A 19,081-nucleotide genomic window follows, 5' to 3' on the forward strand; every position below is an offset into this window, starting at 1 on the left:
CTCCGGGTGCTCCTCAAGGAGAGCCCCATGTAGAGAGCATTGCAGTAATCCAGACGAGACGTCACAAGAGCGTGAGTGACCATGCATAGGGCATCCTGGTCTAGAAAGGGGCGCAACTGGCGAACTAGGCGAACCTGGTAAAAAGCTCTCCTGGAGACGGCTGTCAAATGGTCTTCAAAAGACAGCCGTTCATCCAGGAGGACACCCAAGTTGCGCACCCTCTCCATAGGAGCCAATGACTCGCCCCCAACAGTCAGCCGCGGTCGCAGCTGACTGTACCGGGATGCCGGCATCCACAGCCACTCTGTCTTGGAGGGATTGAGCTTGAGCCTGTTTATCCCCATCCAGACCCGTACGGCTTCCAGATACCGGGACAGCACTTCGATAGCTTCGTTGGGGTGGCCCGGTGTGGAAAAGTACAGCTGAGTATCGTCAGCGTACAGCTGGTACCTCACACCGAAGCCATTGATGATCTCACCCAGCGGCTTCATATAGATGTTGAACAGGAGGGGCGAGAGAATCGACCCCTGAGGCACCCCACAAGTGAGGCGCCTCGGGGCCGATCTCTGCCCTCCTGTCAACACCGTCTGCGACCGATCGGAGAGATAGGAGGAGAACCACCGATAAATGGTGCCTCCCACCCCCAATCCCTCCAACTGGTGCAGCAAGATACCATGGTCGATGGTATCGAAAGCCGCTGAGAGGTCTAATAGGACCAAGGCAGAGGAACAACCCCTATCCCTGGCCCTCCAGAGATCATCAACCAACGTGACCAAAGCCGTCTCAGTGCTGTATCCGGGCCAGAAGCCGGACTGGAACGGGTCCAGATAGACAGTTTCATCCAGGTGCCGGGGAAATTGACATGCCACCACACTCTCTACAACCTTCGCCGTGAAGCGAAGGTTGGAGACCGGACGATAATTACCTAAGACAGCTGGGTCCAGGGAAGGCCTCTTGAGGAGGGGCCTCACCACCGCCTCTTTCAAGGCGGCCGGAAAGACCCCCTCCAACAAAGAAGCGTTCGTAATCTCCTGGAGCCAGCCTCGTGTCACCTCCTGAGTGGCCAGTACCAACCAGGAGGGGCACGGGTCCAGTAAACACGTGGTGGCGTTCAACCTACCCAGCAACCTGTCCATGTCCTCGGGAGCTACAGGGTCAAACTCATCCCAAACAATTTCTCTACCTTGGCAACTTTAAGGTGTGTGGATTTCAGCTCCCAGAATTGAATGCCAGCTGGGGAACTCTGGGAGTTGAAATCCACACATTTTAAAGTTGCCAAGGTAGAGAACCACTCATAGAGAATTTTTTTTTAAATAAAAGTATATTTAACAAAGTAAGCTTTTCTTACTTTACTTCAGAGTGGTGAAACCAATTTAAAGCAAAATGAAAAAAACAAAAACCAGGTAAAATCAGATCCAATCACTTGATGGATTGTTTACCAACCGCATACTGAACATTGAACTTTCCAGTCCCTATTGTAGTCATAAGTCATGTAGTATCATGCAGTCCATTCGTAATGTAGGAGGCCAGTGTCTTAAAAACAGCATTCTCAACTTTAGCAATCATAATCCACTATAATATTTAGTGAAACTATTAGTGTATCTACTTCCCATGAAAAAAACCAAATACCATCATAAATACATATATAATAAAATATTTGTGATTGACAGATGTTTCAGACAACTCTCCCACTTGTGGCTTTGCTCCCTGCTATGTACAAGCCTCATGGGTGTTCCATTGCAAGTTGCTTGAGACTATCCAGGGAGACATGACATGAAGTCTGAGAAGCCATGCCTTATGTCAATCAATCAGAATAGAGCTGGAAGGGATCTTTGGGATCTTCTAGTCCAATCCCCTGCTCAAGCAAAAGATCTTATACCATTTCAGACAAGAGCCTGTCCAGTCTCTTCTTAAAAACCTCTCGTGATGAAGCACCTACAACTTCTGAAGGCAAGCCGTTCCATTGGTTAATTGTTCTCACTGTCAGGAAGTTTCTCCTTAATTTCAGGTTACCTCTTTCCTTGATTAATTTCCATTCATTGTTTTTTGTCCTGCCCTCTGGTGCTTTGGAAAATAAACTGACCCCCTCCTTTTTGTGGCAGCCTCTCAAATACTGGAATCCTGCTATCATGTCCCCCTAGTTCTTTTCTCTAGACTAGCCAAACCCAAATCCTGCAACCGTTCTTCGTATGTTTTGGTCTCCAGGCCTTTAATCATCTTAGTTGTTCTTTGCACTTTTTCCAAACTCTCAACATCTTTTTTGTAATGTGGTGATGAAAACTGGATGCAGTATTCCAGGTGTGCCCTTACTAAGGCTTTATAAATGGTACTAATATTTCACGTGATCTTGATTGTCTGATGTCAGTGAGACAATTTTCTGATTTTTTTCTGATGCCAGTCAGAAAAAGCTAGTCCAAGAATTGCACATAACCATTTCTTCCTTTTCTTTCCATCAGATGAAGAAGAATATGAATGCCCTGATAGTGAAACTGAACTGAAGTCAGATGGTAAAATGGGTCAAATGGGGGGAGGGGCAGCATGAGATGGGAAAGGAAATGATAAGACAACAGTTAGCTCTCAAGCCATAGACACAGAGTGACCATCAAATTTACCAGTCAACTGACAGCTTAATCTCTTAACTGAAAAAATTACCCTCTTGAGATATATAGGATTGGATGTGGGGAAGGTTTGAATTGGTTGGAATTACTTGTTGTGGTCATCATAATGTGATCTTACTCAATGCACAAATGAGTCAATGAATAAACCATTATTTACTTTATATTAGAAAATTCCATGAAATCTTACCATGCTGTGAACGTATCGATTGCAGTTATGGTTGGCATCGATTTACCTGGTAAAGCATACTCAAGTGGTGCAGTGTTCCGAGAACCTGAACATTTATTTTATTTATTTTATTTATTTTGTCACAACATCATACAAAAAGATTATATAGTATATACACATATAAACATATATAGGAAGAAGAAAAGAAAAACAATAGGACAGGAACGGTAGGCACGTTTGTGCGCTTATGCACGCCCCTTATGATCCTCTTAGGAATGGGGTGAGGTCAATAGTAGAAAGTTTTTGGTTAAAGCTTTTAGGATTATGGGAAGAGACCACAGAGTCAGGTAAAGTATTCCAAGCACTGATGATTCTGTTGCAGAAGTCATATTTTCTGCAATCTAGATTAAAGCGGTTTACATTAAGTTTAAATCTATTGGTTGCCCTTGTATTATTGCAATTAAAGCTGAAGTAGTCTTTGACAGGAAGGACATTACAATAGATGATTCTGTGAGTTAAACTTAGGTCTTGTCGAAGGCGACGGAGTTCCAAGTTTTCTAAGCCTAGGATTTCAAGTCTGGTGGGATAAGGTATTTTGTTGTTTTCAGAGGAATGGAGAACTCTTCTTGTAAAATATTTCTGGACACGTTCAATTGTATTGATGTCAGAGATGTGGTGAGGGTTCCAAACAGGTGAGCTGTATTCTAGAATTGGTCTAGCAAATGTTTTATATGCTCTGGTTAGTAGTGTGGTGTTTTTGGAAAAGAAGCTACGCAAAATTAGGTTTACAACTCTTAGAGCTTTTTTGCTATGTAGTTGCAGTGGGCTTTGGCACTTAGATCATTTGACATGAAGACTCCAAGGTCTTTAACGGGATGGGGGTCGTCTGTAAGGTAATGTCCATCTAGTATGTACTTAGTTTTAGGGTTCTTTTTTCCTATATGTAAGACTGAGCATTTGCTGGTTGAAATTTGGAGCTGCCAATTTTTAGACCAAGCGGTTAGATGGTCAAGGTCGTTTTGAATGATAGAAGTGTTGTCTGTGGTGTTAAATAGTTTGACATCATCAGCAAAGAGAACACAATTACTTGAGATATGGTCACAAAGATCATTAATGTATAGAATAAAGAGTGTTGGTCCAAGGACGCTGCCTTGAGGAACGCCACTCTTGACAGGAACAGGATTTGATAAAGCATTGCCAATTTTGACCACTTGTTGTCTGTTAGACAGAAAAGCAGATATCCATTTGTGGAGGGTCCTGAGATGCCATAGGATGTTAGTTTAAGGAGAAGTTTATCGTGTACTACTGAGTCAAAAGCTTTGCAGAAGTCTATGTAGATTGCATCTATTGATTTGCCTTGATCTAGATTTGAAGTCCATATGTTTTTGCAGTGGAGAAGTTGTAAGTTACATGATAACTGAAACCAAATTGTTTGTTGGAGAGTAGGTTGTTAGTTTCTAAGTGTGAGGTAATGGATTGGTTGATGATAGATTCCATGACTTTGCAGGTGACGAGCAAAGGGAGATCGGTCTGTAGTTTTCGACTAAGCTGGGGTCTCCTTTTTGAAGATGGGGATGACTGTGGCTAGTGACCAAAGTTTGGGAAGAGAACTGGTAGTGAAAGCTTTATCAAAGATAATACTTAGGGGTTCAGCTATATTAATGGAAAGTTTTTAAGAAATATGCACATAGTCCATCAGGTCCAATAGAAAGCGATGGTTTTAAGTTGTGAAGAGCTTTACCAACGTTGTCTTCTGTGAAATCTATATGAGTTAAATCATCATAGTCATTGCTGGTTCGTTTGTGGAATGTTGGATATGTGTTATCGGAGTTAACAAAAACTGAGCCAAAGAAAATGTTGAAGAGGTTTGCTTTGACTGTTTCGTCATTGCATTCTTTGTTGTTAGAATCTTTTAGTGGTGGGATGGATCTTGAGTCTTTAAGTTTATTGTTGACAAAATTATAAAAGGCACGATTAGAATTTGTGCGTAGAAGGTTCTCTTCTTGCTTGGTGTGGTAATTTGTGCATTCAGTTTTATTTGGTTGCATATGTTTCTGTAGCGGTTTCTGAAGTTTGTAACATAGCCTTTTTGTTTCTTTTCCAGAGGATTTTTTTGATTGAAGCTTTTTATTGATATGGGTAGTTTGTTTTCTTGGACATGGTAGTCATTCGTGGTACATATAATTTAATGACTCTATTGATTTCAAGTAGGAAGACTCTATAGAGGTCATCAGCGGTTATGCAGGTTGCAAACAGATTTTGCCAGTTCAGAAATGAAAGATCGTTGTTTATAAGGTCGTAATTGGCTTTCTTGAAGTTGTAGTTGGGAGTTCTGTTGTTATGACGATTTAAGTATGGACGTATATTGAGACGAAAATCAATCATGCAGTGGTCACTGTTTGAAAAAGGTTCTTTAATTTGTAGTCCGTAAATTGAGTTTGGATTGTTGCAGAAGATGAGGTCAAGGCAGTTGTTGAGTCTTGTATTGTTAGTTACAAGTTGTTCAAGACCTAGGTTTGTAACAGCGTTGTATAGTGTAGTATGGATTGGGTCAGTTGAACATTCATTAGTTGTCCAGTTATGCAGCTATAGGTAAAAACCAGAAAACAAGGGAAACCATAGCTCTTGACCGAGCTTTAGATTGGGCAACTAGTAACATCGTAGTAGAATGTGGAAGAGAAAAATAATAGTGAAAGTGAGAAAAAATGTGGATGGGACAAAATGGCAGCCACTTCTGGGTCGCTACCGTGCGACCCAGTGACAAATTGTTCTATTTTGCTGCCTTTACAAAGCCTGCACAGTGCTGTGGAAAACTTCTGAAAAATTACAGAAAACCTCCAAAAGCTGCAGAAAGCTTCTGCAGCACTTGCAGACTGCATTAAGGCAACAAAATGGAACCATCTACTCCATGGCTGCCGTCTTGTCCCACTGCCCCAACATGAGGTCTGAGAATTGTGAAAAGGTAAATGTGGGATAAGTATGGGCATGTCAGGAGGAAGCCCAAACACTGCAGGGTCCTGGCAGGGCAAGATGAATCTGGCTCCATTTATCTTCACAATAAGCAACCGAGTTGGAAGATCATTTAAAAGCAGTTTACTAGGGTACCCTGATACAGTGGGATCTCACTATGAAAAGGGAGAACCTGGGGACCCACTTTGCATTCCTTTTTATAGTTAACACAGCAAAGAAAAATGAAAGAGGAAAATTGGTTGGACAGGATAAGAGTAATCCTTCCTTGCACAGTAAATCAATTATAGAGCTTGTTTGAAATTAGATAACCAGATCCCAGTTGATGCTAAGAAACTTCTTCCTTTCAGGAGGTAGTCTCCAGACATCGTTCTGTAAATTATCTTTTCAGTTTAGGAATGTTAAAAGCTATCTAATCAACCTGTACAACCATAGGATAAAGGTTTTTCAACATTCCAGTCTGTCATGAACCTGAACATCATTTTAAAAGGCAAAATAACTCAAATTAAAATACAAAGTATCTATGTTACTTAGCAAGTTACAAAATCCATGTCATGTGCCCCTCAAGAGAGGGACAGCGGGATGTTGCAGCATTCCTGTGGTCAGTCTAAGGGTGAATGACCACAGGGTGGTTTAGTGACCATAACTTTGAAATGGGGTCATAATGTAGTTATGGGGGGGGGAATTAACCCTCAGTTCAAACTGCAGGTTAGCGACCTGTCATGTCTCAAGGACTCCTTGCAATGTTTTTAATCTTATTTGGTTTTGCTTCAGATGATGAAAACTATGAAAATACTCAAGAAGAAGTGAAACCGGGAGATGTAGTTTTGAATGGTAAACTAATTTCTCTTACAAGCTTTGCTTCTTAATATAAATTCGCATCAGATTGCTTCATTGATTTCCTACATTTTGTGAAGGAAGCTGATGAACTTTTCAGGGCAACTGCAGAAAGCTTTGAAAAGTTAAGATGCGGGCCATGACCATAAGGTGCAGATGTCCTTCTTGGTTTGCTTGGCCATCTTGTACAGATCCCCTGTGAACCCTCATTCTTCAGCAGCTCTTTGAATGAGTAATGTTACCTGGGGAGCTGAAAAATAAATACTGAAGGAGAATAGTAAACATTCTCCTGTGTGTATGAAAGGGGGGATTCTGAATTTTGTACAGGTAGTCCTCAACGTACATCATTTGTTACTGACCACTGAAGGTTGCAATGGCACTGAAAAAAGTGATTTACAACTGATCCTCACATATATGACTATTGCAGCATCCCCACAGTCATACGATCAAAATTTGGGCGCTTTGCAACCAGCATGCATTTATGATGGTTGCGGTGACTCTAGGTCATGTGATCATCATTTGTGACCTTCCCAACTGGCTTACAACAAGCAAAATCAATGGGGGGGAAGACAAAATTCGTTCAACATTCACATGGTTTACTTAACAACTGCAGTGATTCATTTAACAATTGGAGCCAAAAATGTAAAATTGGATACAATCTGTTGTCCCCAGTTTGGGTCTGAGTCTGATGCTGAAGCCAATAAAGAACACCAGACATGAGATGCAGGTTTTGTTTCCTTTTATTGAAGTGCTTCTACAAAAGGGGTCCCAGCCAGCAAAATGCCAGGACCCAGAACAAAGGATTAAGAAAGCTGTATACAATTTTACTAAAGCAGAAGGCGGGATAAGGCAGGATATAAAACAAATCATATAATAAACGTTTTAGTAATGATCTAACAATTGCCCTATTGGTCTCTAGCTGTTCCTATTTCTAAGCCTTGGCTGATGAACGCTTCAGAAGTTATCTAATAAGCATTGTATTTGCTCCTGGCCATCCCTATTTCCTAATTTCTAGCTGAACTATCCAAGATGTTTAACTCTGTTACTTTTATCAGCTTTCTAACCACTCAGAATTGTTACAAGCTTTACATATGCATGTTCCCTGTGAATAAGCATTCTTTGTTCTTGCCAGATAGACTCCACAATTACAGGCTTCCCTGTCTCCTTTCAAATATATGCCGTAACCTTGCTTTGTTTTAGCAGACAGCCCATCATTCCACTTAACATCCATCTTGGTTATCAACCAAAATTCTGGTGCCAATTATTCATAATTGGGAAAATTCATAATACCAGTTTTTAAATCTCTTAACTCCTTCTATATGCCTTCAGCCCATTTGTCTGAAATATTCACTCTCCTTGTCTGAATAGAACAAGCTGGACAGTGGAGTAAGGAGGCTAACCTGCACTTGGAGAATGTTGAGATAAAGGGATGGATTCAGACCCACAGATTGGAAAACCCTGACCTGGAAAAATGGATTAATAATAGAGGTCTATTAGGGGGCACTGGAAGTGGGTGAACTAACAGCAGGCAAACTGAAACCCCACTGAAACTTGAGGGCATGTACTAAGAAAAGGCTGCATTTTAGGAGATGAATGGAATTGCCATATTTAAACTTTCCAAAGGATGCTCAGGAAAAGGAAGAGGGTATATCTGCATCAGTGCCTGCCAATTCATCTGGCAGATAGTCAACTTACAACCCCAATTGAGCCCAAAATTTCTGTTGCTAAGCGAGACGTTTTTAAGTGAATTTTGCCCCATTTTACGACCACAACAGTTGCAACCAGTTTGCCACGATAGTTAAACGAATCAGTGCAGTTGTTAAGTTAGCAACATGGGTGTTAAGTGAATATGGCTTTCCCACTGACTTTTATTGTCAGAAGCTGAGCTCTCTACTTTGAACTGGACTAATGACCAACCAACATCTTGACTTAAAAAACCACTTGCACTCAGCTAAATTTAGATACATTGTGTGTTCTGCAAGCCTTATGGCCAGATCTTGCTATCTCTACTATTGGCACTTCTATGGGAGTATATCTCAAGTTTGGCAATTTCCAGATCTATGGACTTCAACTTACAGAATTCCCAAAATGGACCATGCGTACAGTGGATCACTGAACAAATCACTCTAGAGTTCTCACTTGTACAAATATCTAAACTCACATTAGTAAGCACAAGCAAAGATCTAGCTCTCTAAAGAGGTATAATCCTAGGAAAGGAGGAAAGAAAGAGAAGAGGATTACCAACAACAATGCGGAAGATTTGAAAGAACAGGTAGGAGACAGATTTGTCCTAGAGAAAATCTATCTATGTGGTCAATAAGATTTGACATCAACTTGATGGCATGTCATAATCAAACAATTTTAGAGATAATGTTTTGCAAGTGTTCTTTTCTACTAAATCGCCAAGACCACCCACCTATCTTTGAATATGAGAAAAGCACCAGGATGAAATTTCCTTTCCTTATCAACCTTATCCTGTCAAATCACTGAAAGAATAATTAGCTTGATTCCCCTCTAAATGGGTAACAAAATTTAACAGAATTTAACATGCCTTGAGATTACCCTTAGATGGTGCTGGAATAAGGGGGAGGGATAATATTTTAACATCAGATGCCTTATGCATGACTCATTCATGGACTGTGGATAAAATGAAGACCTCATCACAAAGAGACAATAGAAAACACATGTTGCCAGAGCAAGTTTATTCCTTGGTGAGGTACAAGTTGAGAAGTCCTCCAAACCATTGTTACAAGAATGGTCAACAGCTCCTCAAGATCTCAGAAAGAGGACCCACCCTTCTTCTCCAGGTATGTTTCACATACAGTATGCAAAGCATGTGGATTAGCAATGATAGCCATCCTTTACTTCCTCTTTTTTTAAAAAAAATGACAGCTGTTCTTTCTTCTATCATAGATGTACTCATTTACGAAAATAACCAGGACAAAGTGAAGTTTGATCTTCACAATGGGAACTCAGGTATTAAGAAATATATGGGGGGGTCTTGACAGAATGAGGAATGCAGGTGTCATGATAAGGTAATGGTAGAATATTCTTAATTATTGCTTTCTTATGTCCTATAGCTGACTCATGGTACTCCAACAAAACCGAGGTGGTCCTTGAGAATTTGACGCAAGACCAAGACCCCATTGCTGAAGGTAGTTTCTGGATTTGATATGGAAGTTGCAAGGGCAAACATAATGCTCATATAGATCAGGGTTTCTAAAACTTGTCAATTTTAAGTTGTGGAGAATTCAGTCCCCAAAATTCTCAAGTCAGCATGCTGATTGGGAAATTCTGGGAGTTGAAGTCCATAAATCTTAACATTGCCAAGGTTGAGAAATACTAAATATAAAGGAAAGCCAACTGGGTTTCCAAAACTGGTGTTCTTCATGTGTTGAAACCTATCTTCACACATGCCCAGGCGTTTTAGCTAGAGGTAATATGACGTGTACTATATTGCAATACCATGTTATTGGGAACAGCTAGAAGTACATCAAAAGTGGTTTTTGTTTTCGAAAAAACAACTAGACTATTTTTTGAGGAAAAAGAAGACACAATCTTTCCATTCTCCCACCACCGCCATCCTGCCAGGACCTATCATTCCCCCGCAACTAATCTCAACTGTCAATAACTTTCCTTCCATCTGCCACAGTATCCAATACAACTGATGAAGCTTCCAGGATAGGAAACGAAACATCTTCTTTTTCCTCAAAAATAATCAGTTCAGTTGCCTTTTCAAAAATAAAAACCACTTTTGATACAACTATGACCTGGACGACTGAGAATCTTCATAGACAGCTAGAAATATAGTACTCTATTCCATGTAGACATTGTCGTATTGTGGATATATATTTTCCCCTCTGGTGGAACATGCTTATTCTTGTCCTTTATTCTAATCCAGACTATTTTTAAACAAAAGTAGTTTAAACAAAGATGTCTGTAGAATTTTGAAATTAACAAATATATTGACAAGTTATTGATTTTCAAAATTGTAAAGATACTTTAGCGCTAGTACTGGTTGCAAAACCCTGTGCCCAGGAACCTTCATATGGGGGCCCACAATGGGACCAAGGACCCCCAATCTTCATATTGCTTCATTGTGGCAGCTGTAGATTTTGAAGCTTTGTGTTATTGCACTAACATTATTTTCCTTCTTATGGCTTTAGTTATTTATTATTTATTTATTTAAGATATATGCTGCTCCTCTGACTATCAAGCAACCTTGGATGTCTTATGAGAACTTTCAGGGTATTTTTCATCACAATAACTGACTCTGTAAGGTGCTGACAAAATTATTGAATCATGGGGCTGTTGGTGATAATCTACTGTATTTATTTAACAGACAATGAAAACTATATAAATTTGGAAGAAGAGTGTCCTATGAACTCTGGTGCAGCACGACTTATAGCAGGTACAAAATAGAAACGAAACAACAACAAAAAAAAACACACCCCAAGTCCAGAATTCGTTATTTCCAAATCAAGAGTGGGTTTTACTTACTTTTACTACCGGTTCGCAATGGGACCGCGCACTTCTGTACATGTGCAGATCATCAATTATGATGTCCAGGCAAATGGGTGGAGCCTTCTGCCTCTTTTACTACCGGTTCTTTTTTTTTTCATAAAAAAGTTTTATTTTTACAATCATATCAAACAGTTCATCCAATGTACAGTTATATACAATTAGTCGGGCTTGACCAGTCACCCCCCACCCTTTTTAACACTCTTCCCTCTTCTATCTTCTTCTACTTTCCAGACCTTCCTCTCCTTCTCTTATCTACATCCTCTCCTCCCTCCACCCTACACCTTCCTTCTCCCTCTTCTACCCCTCTTCCTTCCTCTTCTCCTCTTTCCTACCTCCTACTCTCTCCTCTTTTCTCTCTCCCCACCGTTCTAAAATGGTAACTGGGAAAACCCGACCCTACATTAATTATATTTATACATCTTCAATAATCCCTGTACATTAACCATCACTCCATCCTCTACCCTCAACCCCCCAATTCTCCTCCCCCTTACCCCCACCCCGCTTTTACTACCGGTTCTAAAGAACCGGACAGAACTGGGAGCAACCCACTACTGCTCCAAATGTATGACATTGCTCCATCTTTCTTCATCAGCAAAAGCCAACCTATTTTGAGAAGGCATATTAATTATTACTATTACATATAGTCTTCAATTTACAACCACAATGGGACCAAAATTTCATTTGCTAAGGCATTTGCTAAATGAGTCATGCCCAATTGATGATCTTTTCTGCAGTTAAGCAAATCACTGCAGTGGATAGGGTAGGGTAGGGTAGGGTAGAGTTGGATAGAGTAGAGTAGAGTAGAATAGAATAGAATAGACTAGACTAGACTAGAATAGAATAGAACCCCTTTTGTGACTTTCTGACAAGCAAAATCAATGGGGAAGCTATTCTCCTAACAACCGGGTTACAAACTTATCAACTGCAATGATTCACTTAAGAATTGAGGCAAGAAAGGTCATAAAATGGGGCAAAATTCACTTAACAACAGAAATTTTGGCTTCAATTGTGGCTATAAGTCAAGGGCTGATTGCATTTTATATCATATTTATTTAAGGAAATTAATACCATAAAATCAGTGCAGTTGGAAGTTGAGATTTGGTAGACTGGTAAAATGAGATAGAGGTCTGATATATATAATTGTTAAGCTAAAATCACCATGTCACAGTGATTCCAAATGCGGTTTTATCAATATTAAATACACAAAATATAATGATCAGAAACTGGCTGCTACTTAAATATTAAGTCTTCTGTAAGAGATAGTCTATTTATATCAGTTCTGGGGAACACAACTAGTTAAATGACATTCTTTTTATATAGTATCTCATTTGTAGAAATCTTGGATGCTTTGGGCTGCTCAGTATAAAATTTCCAGAGAGGAAGTCTCTGTTTTCAAGATTTAAATGAATTATATTTCTATAATCGCAGTATAAAATGCCATTTAGCTGCTGGTATCAATCTCTGTTTCCAGGTTTACGCTTACAGCTGGCTTTGGACATCCATAAGGACAGGCAGGATGGGGGCAGTGAACCTTCTATAGGTAAGTAAGAAGGAGAACTTTAGTGAACCACAAAATCTTCAAATTTCTCCTGGATCGCTTCTCCTACCTACCAGATTGAGGTATAGCATTACCATCTTTTTATTTTTAGAACTATGCTCCAACATAGGTCATTTGAAATGCATGAAAAATACATTTGCATTTTTGAAGGAAAGAAAACTGAGCATAATGTATTTTATATACATTATCTGAAGTCCTGTAAACTTGCCCTGTTCCCACTATGGATTATGCATACGTAGTCTTCAATTTAAGACCACAATAGGGACCAGGAAATTTCTTGAGTGAGTATTAAGTGAGGCATCATGTGACTGGATCTGATTTTACAGTCTTTTTTGCCACAGTCATGAGACATCACGTGACTATGACTTAACACCTTCTCTGCCAGTTTCCCCCATTGGCTTTGTTTGTGGAAAGATGGTTGTATGCTGAAATAGTTATAAGTTTGAGGACTGGTCAATCAATCAATTTTGTTTATTAGAATAGAATAGAATTTTTTATTGGCCAAGTGTGATTGGACACACAAGGAATTTGTCTTGGTGCATATGCTCTCAGTGTACATAAAAGAAAAGATACGTTCATCAAGGTACAACATTTACAACACAAATGATGGTCAATATAGTTATAGACCACAGGCCAGGACAAATAAAAATACTCAGTAAATATACAATTAAAAATTCTAGTATAAAATAACATATAACAACTAAAATCTATGATAAAATCCAGTCTGTTAATTAGATATGGTCCAACTATACTACAATTATAATCTGTAAAATGTGTGGCCCATTGTCAGTTTAATTACTGAAAGGGAAAGGAATAAGCAGTGCAAAGGGTTTGCCACATTTGTTGTGTAACATAACTAGGGTGGATTAGAACAGTGTTTCCGATGAATCCCCAGTGCTGCTGTGCAGACTCTAGCCACCTGCACTGTAGTTATGGATTCTTCATCTTTAAGCAACCACTGGAATAAGCAGTGTCAAAACGGCCAGGATATCTAGAAATTATTGGCAGAATATGTTTTTTCTGAATCTCTGTATAAAAGGAACATCAAAGGAGTATGTGACCCATAGTCTCCATCTCTCCTGAGCCACAGGGAAGAGTCTTTCAGTCAATGGTATCTTTGAGGATTGGTCATAAATCACCTTTTTCCAGCAGCGTCATAACTTCAAACAATTGCTAAACAAGTGGCCATAGGTAAAAAAAAACACTTACCATTTCTTAATGTTGAAATGAATTCCCCGCACTGCCCATGCTTTGAAACTCTGCATGCATCCTGCATCTATCCAAGGCTGTCTTAATCCCTTGGAGCAGATATACAGTCCTCGATTTACAACAGTTCATTTAGTAACAGTTCAAAGTTACTAAAAAGTAACTGAAAAAGTGAATTAGGACCATTTTTTCATACTTTGCAGCATCCCTGTAGTCATGTGATCAAAATTCTGGTGTTTGGTAACTGATTCATATTTATGATGATTGCAGTGTCCCAGGGTCATGTCATCGCAGGGGTGAAATGTTCCCGGTTCGGACTGGATGGGCCGATCCGGTAGCGATGGTAGCAGGTGGTTTGGAGAACTGTTAGCAAAAATCCCTGCTCCCCACTCGTGCCCAGCTGAGTCATGCGACTCAGCTTGTCAGAGCCTTTTTTTTTTACTTTTAAAAGCATTTTTTTTACAACTTCTTGTAAATAGGTTGCAAATAGGCCAAATAGGTTGTAAAAAAATGCTTTTAAAAGTTAAAAAAAAAGTTTTTTAAAAAAGATCACGCACCATAACTGATCACCCACCTGCGCACTGTTCTACTTACCCCATGCTTCCTTTTGGCGTGCACTGCATGCGTGTGCATGCACCTTGCATTTGGTGCATGGTGTGCACTGCTCATGTATGAGTGCAGCACGCCTGCGCAGGCAGCGAACAGGTAGTAAACCGGTTCAGATTTTACCACTGTGTCATCACCTTTTGCAACTTAACCGATTTACTTAACAGCCATGTTACTAACTTAACAATCACAGTGATTCACTTAACAACTGTGACAAGAAAGGTCGTAAAATGGGGCAAAACTCATTTAACAAATGTCTCACTTCGCAGCAGAAATTTGGGGCTCAATTGTGGTTGTAAATCGAGGACTACCTGTATTCTGATTTATTCTAATCTCATTCTATTGCCAACTCCAAATGGCTATAACAGCTGGCATGGTCCATACCCTCCAAGAGCTGATTGCTGCCCTGTATGACAATGACATCCTTGGGCTGCTTAGAAACTATGTTCTCAGGCTGGAAAACAAACAGATTAAGTTGCCAATGCAGAATTGTTGATAACATCAATAAATAAGTTTATTATTCTAAAGATGGGTCATAACAATGCAATAGCATAAAATACAATAAACCGAATCACAATAAAATAAAATAGAATAATTAAAAAGGGTTAGATACAAAGAACTGAAAACCAGGAAGGCCAGATTTATTACTTTAACAAAAAAAATTTCCGAGAGTAAATGACAGCAGAGCAACAGTAGCTAGCTGACTGCTAAGAGTTAGAAACATTTTGAAAGAATATAATTCAACAATGCAAGGTCCCAATCCTTGAACTGACACTTGAGTTTATCTACCATCAATAATTTGGCCCTAATCCCATTGTGAATGGGACACTGGTGAACATAGTAAATGATGTCCTCCATTGGAGCAAGGGACCAAGATGCTGTTCAACAGGATACTTGCAAAACCTCCCTTCATGGCTGAAGGGCTGGTAGTATTTACCAGATAAATAGTATCAGGAGTAATTAACATAGCCCAACTTTGAGAAGTTCCTGCTTTGTTCATCAGGGTCTCAATCCTATGAAGAGATGAATGGATCCTTATGTCCCACTGCAAGCAAGCTCTTTTACCTCCATACCAACACAAGCAATGAAGAGGGTGAGTATCAAAACTCCTGGATTCTCTAGGAAGGCAGTTGGTTGCAGGAACTTAGAAGAAGAAACTTCAAGAACTACTTTTATAGAATCAGAGAATTGTTTGTTAACAAACAAGTTTGTCCAATTTGTAATAACGGGTTGAGGCATTAGGCTAGGATCAGGGAAACCGACGTTCAAGTTGGTTGTCAGCCATGAAAGGTCACTAGATGACCTTTAAGCCAATCATTCACTCTCAACCCAACCTATCTCACAAAGTTGTTTTTCTGGAGAGGAAGTGCTGTGGATGCCATCTTGAACCCTTGAATAAGAGGCAAGATAAAAATCCAATAAATAAAATAATTATTTTTCATCTTCAAATAATTTAAAGCTATTTCCAGTAGATGCTGGAACAAAACTTAGGAACTGTTCTTCTGCATTTTAAGGACAAGCAGCAGAAAAGGAGGAATGTTTTTCAAAGCCATAGTGTTGCAATGAATTACAATGGGTGACTTTTTTCTTAAGAGGAGTTCTTTTGCATTTAAAATTGTGTGGCAGATGGAGGAAAATCTTCTGCTTGGCAAATGCAATAAAACCAACAGCTGCTGTAGTGTGTGTTGAGGGTTTGTTGATCTACGAACATAGGATATTTTATTTGAAGAGCAGAAAACATTTGCATGCAAACAAGCACATTTATCAAACTAATTACATACCGTATGTCATCTTCCTGGTTTCCTTATTTAGGAATAATAGCTGATTTATTGGGTGGGGGGGAATAGTCCTGTCCTTGACCAAACATACTTATTTTTAACTTGCTTCTTTCTATAGGAACTTGGCCAAGTCAGCAAATATGGAACAAACGGACTTTTTTCTAATTTCTATATAGTCTATGCTTGTTATTGCTGATTCTCTTTTCCCTGACAGAACTTTTCTTTCACAATAGTTTCTAGGTTACAGCTAGTCCTTGACTTACAGCCACAATTGAGCCCCAAAATTTCTGTAGCTAAACAAGACAGTTTCTGAATGAATTTTGCCCCATTTTACAAACTTTCTTGCCACAATTGTTAAGTGAAACATTGCAGTTGTTAAGTTAATAACATGGTTATTAAGTGAATCTGGCTTCCCCATTTATCAGAAGATCACATGACCTCAGGACATTGCATAAATACCCCTCATAAATGCATGCCAGTTGCCAAACATCTAAATTTTGATTACACAACTAGGGGGATGCTGCCATGGTTGTAAGGGTAAAACACAATCATAACACACTTTTTTCAGTGGCATTATAATTTCAAGTGGTCACTAAACAAATTAAGTCAATGCTTCCCAGCATGTCTGTTCTCCACAGATGCCCCCCTCTTCCTATAGCAGCTCATTGAGTACAAAAAGAGGCCAAATATTGGGACAACATTTTCACATCAAAATGGATAGAGAACCAAATTTGATGAGTTTTAAAGTAGCCAAATACTGAGATACCGCTGTACTTGGAAAGCCCAGTATAGTATTAAAGACAGGATAGGGAGAAAAATGGCTAACTCTGAACCACTTGGGTATCTCCAACTCTCCCCAGTTCCAGAAATCTTACTGACATAAACTGGGATTGGGAATTCAATAAATCTATAACAAGTTTCTCACTGCAGATGCTGACTCCTATGAAAATATGGAAAGCCCCACAAACCTCAACTCACGGAGAGATGGCACCTTGGATAAACATGGAGAAGGTAAGTTGAAAGGAGAGGGAAGTTATGGAGCTGGAAATGTTTCCATAGGAATGCTGCCTGTTCAAACTTGTTGTGGCAATCCCAGAGTTAGAAATTGATTTTTTGCCAGGGAAATAAGTCATGTGGATTTAGTTGTTGTTCTTTTATTTATTTTTTTGCTAATTAAAAAAAAACATTTTGTTTAATGAATTCAGCATTCTATATTATGTTTAAATTGCTGCAGATCCCATAGTTGGCAAGAAACGTTGCTCCTACAGGATCTTGGGTTTGTGTTACTTTCCCCAGCATTATCTACCCAATTTTCATTTTTTCCACAGATTCTCCCTCAGGCTCCAGATGGCAGCACATCTCTGTTCCTTATGGAAGTGATTTTAGAGGTGGGCTGCTATGCTCAGACTAGTATTGCCACAGCACAAGAACAAGCTGGGATCAATTCCTTCCTTCTCTAAATCAAAGATATTTCTACCCAAGAATTCTACTCTGTTGTCCCAAGAGATAGGGAACGTGTTAGATGTCAGTTCTTTTACAAGAGAAGAAAACCCTGGTAGATTAAACTTGTGTCTGATGTCTAGCAGTTGGAGCGGTGAAGAATGGCAGAGAGATTTTTGAAGGAGGTGTGGGTAGAAACTTGCATTTTTCAATTGCTCAGAGACTTTGAAAATGTTTCTTTTGTTTCACAATTACTTCCAAGCAAACGTGGACATTTTAAAAAAAATAAATAAAAAGCAGTTTAGGGGTCTGATGAATCAACAATTGGCAAATGGCTCAGAGAATCAGAGAAATCAGAGAAATTACTCAGAGAATCCAGCTCTGGAATAATGAAGTTGCTTGCTGATTTATTAATTCTTATGATAAGTATGAAAACACCCCTTCTTCATTTAAGACTGTGTTGATTGATGAGCATGACAATCATAAAATCACCCTTCATTTTCAGACACTGAAACAGCATTTCAAGCAGGAAGCATACGGTTATAAATGCTCTTTCAACAAAAGGATCAGTGCATACTTTGCTAAATAATTGTTTTAACTGGAAAAGATATTCAACTTTGGTGATGTGCCTATACTTGCAAAGATCAGAATTGCGCAAACCTTAATATTCTCTGGATATTTTAGGAAAGCGAAAGTTTGACTTTAAAAAAAAGCAGGCCAGGAAGAGGAGTGATGCTTTCGGGACTTGTGTGTTGAAGAAGCCTCATCATGAGAATACTGCGGCCAGCCAGGAAAATAAACAAATTAGTCATTGAACAAATCAATCCAGAAGTCTCACTTAACCCACAAATGACCAGACTCAAATTATCCTACTTTGGACACACTATGTAAAGATCTGACTCTCTTGAAGAAGGATGTAATGTGGGGAAAGGTAGAAAGAAACAGAAGAAGAGGATGACCAGGAGTAAGGTGGATGGACTGAAGGACTGGATTAGGTGCGGGTCTTCATACAGAAAATCTGTCCAGGTGGGTTCTAAGTGGAACCAACTTGATGGCACATAATCAAATCAATTTTTTAAAGGGCAAAATCTGTGAGGGATTTTGGTGAAGGGTATAAGAAGCTACAGTCATTAGACATGCATGTGTCAAGAAAAACAAGAACTTGGGGAGGAGGAGGAAGAACATGTTAAGCCCAGTTGGGGCGGGGGGGAAATAGTTTCTATAAATAGATGTGTATAAATAGATATAAATAGATATGTGTATGTGTATAAATAGATGCATATCTATCAAGAAAGGACACATTAGTCTAGTTGAGACATCCTATTCAGCCATAATTTGCAAAAAAGCACCTGAGGGTAGAACAAGAAGCAATGGGTGGAAA

At 39.4% G+C, this 19,081-nt stretch overlaps 1 protein-coding gene across 3 annotated transcripts in view; it reads left to right on the plus strand.

Annotated features, from left to right (window-relative positions):
* CD19 (CD19 molecule) overlaps window positions 1–18,860 on the plus strand; it is a 34,181-nt gene extending 15,321 nt beyond the window's left edge. For all 3 annotated transcript variants that reach the window (XM_058180733.1, XM_058180735.1, XM_058180736.1), the window contains 9 exons: window positions 2,457–2,507; window positions 6,526–6,585; window positions 9,502–9,564; window positions 9,669–9,743; window positions 10,931–10,999; window positions 12,584–12,652; window positions 15,486–15,575; window positions 17,191–17,271; window positions 17,589–18,860. In XM_058180733.1, the coding sequence (XP_058036716.1) occupies window positions 2,457–2,507; window positions 6,526–6,585; window positions 9,502–9,564; window positions 9,669–9,743; window positions 10,931–10,999; window positions 12,584–12,652; window positions 15,486–15,575; window positions 17,191–17,271; window positions 17,589–17,671 (641 nt within the window). In that variant the 3' untranslated portion in view covers window positions 17,672–18,860. The remainder of the gene's footprint in view (window positions 1–2,456; window positions 2,508–6,525; window positions 6,586–9,501; window positions 9,565–9,668; window positions 9,744–10,930; window positions 11,000–12,583; window positions 12,653–15,485; window positions 15,576–17,190; window positions 17,272–17,588) is intronic.
* Window positions 18,861–19,081: the final 221 nt, after the last annotated feature.

Source organism: Ahaetulla prasina, chromosome 4, assembly GCF_028640845.1.
Source record: "Ahaetulla prasina isolate Xishuangbanna chromosome 4, ASM2864084v1, whole genome shotgun sequence".
NCBI lineage: Eukaryota > Metazoa > Chordata > Lepidosauria > Squamata > Colubridae > Ahaetulla > Ahaetulla prasina.